The sequence below is a fragment of the Corapipo altera genome, unplaced genomic scaffold, assembly GCF_003945725.1.
Source record: "Corapipo altera isolate COAL_440 unplaced genomic scaffold, ASM394572v1 73, whole genome shotgun sequence".
Lineage (NCBI taxonomy): Eukaryota > Metazoa > Chordata > Aves > Passeriformes > Pipridae > Corapipo > Corapipo altera.
In genome coordinates this window covers 702-3,766 of record NW_020884957.1, presented here as the reverse complement: position 1 = coordinate 3,766, position 3,065 = coordinate 702, and the positions used below count along the sequence as shown (strand labels likewise).

Genomic DNA, 3,065 nt, shown 5'->3' with positions numbered 1-3,065 from the left:
TTCTTTTCTTTTCTTTTCTTTTCTCTTCTCTTCTCTTCTCTTCTCTTCTCTTCTCTTCTCTTCTCTTCTCTTCTCTTCTCTTCTCTTCTCTTCTCTTCTCTTCTCTTCTCTTCTCTTCTCATCTTTCTCTTTTCTTTTTTTTTTTCCTTCTTTTCCTTTTTCTAGATTTTTCAGTGGGAATATATTATTTCCTTGATTGTACTGTTTAAAGCCCATAATTATTGTTGTAATGGTAAATGTAGAAGTAAAAATTTTGAATATATTAACTACAATTAATTATAATCTTAGTAAATAATCACTTTGTTTTATTAAAAAATAGCAATAATCTTTTGCATCTCAGGCCAAACTAAATCAGTTATGAAAAATACTAAATGAGTGTAGAATAAAAGCATAGATGTAATAAAAAGAGTTTTATTTTGCAAGATAAAAGTTTTTGTTTATATTTTGATGACAGTGGTTTTATTTGAAATTCAGCAACAGTAAAATCACTTAGGAATTTTAAAGTGATTCTTTATAGAGTTGTGTAAAAGTTTGAGTTTGAAATTTATCATGAATAGAGACCTGTGTCCAGTCAACAGAGCTGAGCAGCCACCGAAGCTGACTGACCATGGCCCTGTCAATTCTGTGGCAGTGCTGTGTGAGCTGGAGCTCGACCACAGCCCAGCTCCTACAGGCATTCATCTCTCCTGGAACCTCCTGCCCCACAGGTTGGATATAAGGGAAAACTTCTTCCCCCAGAGGGTGGTCAGCCACTGGAACAGGCTCCCCAGGGCAGTGGTCTTGGCCCCAAGACTGCCAGAGCACAAGGAGTGTTTGGACAACGCTCTCAGGCATATGGTGGGGTTGCTGGGCTGTCCTGTGCAAGGCCGGGAGTTGGACTGGATGATCCTTGTGGGTCCCTTCCAGCTCAGGATATTCTGTGATTCTAACTCTTTGGTTAACCCTTCCTCTCTCCATGAAGAGCTGGCAAAGCTGTTGGGGGTGGGGCAGAACAAGGGAAGCGCCAGCATTGTTGCTGCCTCTATGACACGACAACGGGAGCCCCAACATTCCGTCCCTGGAGACGCTCCAAGAGGAGCGTCCAGACCCGGGTCCAGTCAACAGAACTGAGCGGCCGCCGAAGCTGACGGACCATGGCCCTGTCAGCTCTGTGGCAGCGCTGTGTGAGCTGGAGCTCAGCCATAGCCCAGCTCCTGCAACCATTGGTCTCTCCCGGAACTTCCTGCCCCACAGGTGAGGACAGACCCTGAGCCCGAAAGCCCCGGGACGCACGGCGGGGACATTCACAGCCCTTGCTCCCCTGCCCCTTCCTCTCCTCCTCCTCAATCCTCTGAGCGCCCGACACCCCCGACTGGCATGTGACCTCCAGTGTTTACTCTTTCTCGCAGGATCAGCCAACCTCGGCCAACAGCCTGGCCAGAAGCAGCAGCCCTTGCCAGCTCCCTCTGCCCCACCAGCAGGTATGGCAGTCCCATCTGCCTTGGCCCCTCGGCATTCCCTGCCCCCCAGCCCCTCTAGCCTCCAGGCCTGCCCTGGCTCCTCCAGCCCTGCCGGCACCTCCAGCAGCCACAGCACCCCTGTCCCCGTGCCAACTGGGGCCCCTTGGCTCAGCATGGCACGCGAGCACACCTGGCATTGCCTGGGCCACCTCTGTTCAGGCAAGATCGTTTAGAGGATCTTGGGGCCGTCGCTGCCATTTTGTCATCCCCTGTGCAACCCCATGGCTGTGGCACAGCAGCTCACCCCGCAGGGATGGTCCCTCACTCAAGCTCCCACTCAGTCTGTGTTCCGGGCCGGCTCAGCGGGTGCCCCAGGAGACTCTCCCAGCCCCTAGCCCCCCCATCTCCCAGTCCCTTCTCCCCTGTGCGCATGTGCCAATGGCTCCGGGCAGTGACTGCTCCAACCCCCACCCGTATCTTCTGCTCGACAGGGACACGGACTCAGCTGCCTCCACCAGCCCCCTTGGCAAGCAGCCATGGCATTGCTCCTCCATCAGGCAATGCCCTGGGGGGGGCCCGGGGCTGCAGGAAGCCCCTGGTCCCAGTCCCACCAGTGCGGGACACGCAGCACGGCTCAGCCAACCCCTCAGGGACGCCCCTGGGCAGTGGCAGCCCTCCAGACACCAGCGTCCCCATGGATTTGGACACCACCCCAGGTCTTGACATCAGTTTGGGCAGTGATGTCCCCATGGATGACGACAGCCCGTCAGGCCGGGACCTCTCGCTGGCCAGCGATGTCACCATGGACGAGGACAGCCCGTCAGGCCGTGACCTCTCCTTGGCCAGCGACGTCAGCATGGACGAGGACAGCCCGTCAGGCCGGGACCTCTCGCTGGCCACTGATGACCCCATGGATGGTGGCTCTCCCCCAGGCAGTGATCACGTTGCGAGCTGTGACATCTCGCTGAACAGCGATGTCCCCATGGAGGAGGACACCTTCCCGAGGGCTGCCATCTCCCTGCCCAGTCACACCACTGCCAGCCACCCAGGCCCACTCCACGGCCAAACCATCGGGGCCCCTGGGCTGACTCCAGGCAGCGAGACTGTGCTGCGTCGCAAGGTCCCGCTGAAAGGGACTCGGAGCCACTTGGATTGCTCCCAGGGAGCCGTGGGCACCAGCCGGGATGGTCACAGCAGCATCCCCATGCCCACGGACCATGCTGGCACCAGTGGCACCAGCCCCCAGCCCAAGAACACCTCGCTCTGCCCGCCCAAGAAGATGCCGCCGACTGTCTGCAGTGTCCCCAAGCCTTCCAGAGCCGTCCTGAGCACGGGACACTGCAACGCGGGCGGCACCAAGCCTCAGGACCCTCAGCAGGGTGCGGGCACGGGCCTGCCACCGCCTCAGAGCAGCGTGTCACCACGCAACATCGCTCTGGAAAGGCGGGGCACGAAGAGGAAGAGGGGCTCTGAGCCAAGCACTGGGAGCAGGTGCAAGGCTCCCGCAGCCCGGGCTGGGGCAGAAAGTTGTTGAGGGACAGATCGTTTGGGGATCTGTCCCAGGGGAAGGGACAGATCGTTTGGGGATCTGTCCCAGGGGGAGGGACAGATCGTTTGGGGATCTGT

The 3,065-nt window shown here is 57.0% G+C and overlaps 1 protein-coding gene across 2 annotated transcripts; it reads left to right on the top strand.

Moving 5' to 3' along the window:
• Window positions 1-1,031: 1,031 nt before the first annotated feature.
• Window positions 1,032-3,059, top strand: LOC113956839 (cell surface glycoprotein 1-like). 2 transcript variants are annotated; one of them, XM_027663796.1, is made up of 3 exons: window positions 1,035-1,233; window positions 1,389-1,460; window positions 1,931-3,059. In XM_027663796.1, exons 1-3 carry the CDS (start codon window positions 1,134-1,136, stop codon window positions 2,971-2,973), a joined length of 1,215 nt encoding a protein of 404 aa, XP_027519597.1. In that variant the 5' UTR covers window positions 1,035-1,133; the 3' UTR covers window positions 2,974-3,059. The 2 variants fall into 2 exon arrangements, with proteins under 2 accessions (XP_027519598.1, XP_027519597.1); XM_027663797.1 differs by lacking the exon at window positions 1,389-1,460 and having other exon boundaries at window positions 1,032-1,233.
• Window positions 3,060-3,065: the final 6 nt, after the last annotated feature.

What these genes read in the sequence shown, in the direction of transcription:
- LOC113956839 (XM_027663796.1), top strand. Translation starts at nt 1,134, where the DNA reads ATGGCCCTGTCAGCTCTGTGGCAGCGCTGTGTGAGCTGGAGCTCAGCC. An exon ending in CGGAACTTCCTGCCCCACAG is followed by an intron (nt 1,234 to 1,388) that starts GTGAGGACAGAC and finishes TCTTTCTCGCAG; the next exon opens with GATCAGCCAACCTCGGCCAA. An exon ending in TCCCTCTGCCCCACCAGCAG is followed by an intron (nt 1,461 to 1,930) that starts GTATGGCAGTCC and finishes TCTGCTCGACAG; the next exon opens with GGACACGGACTCAGCTGCCT.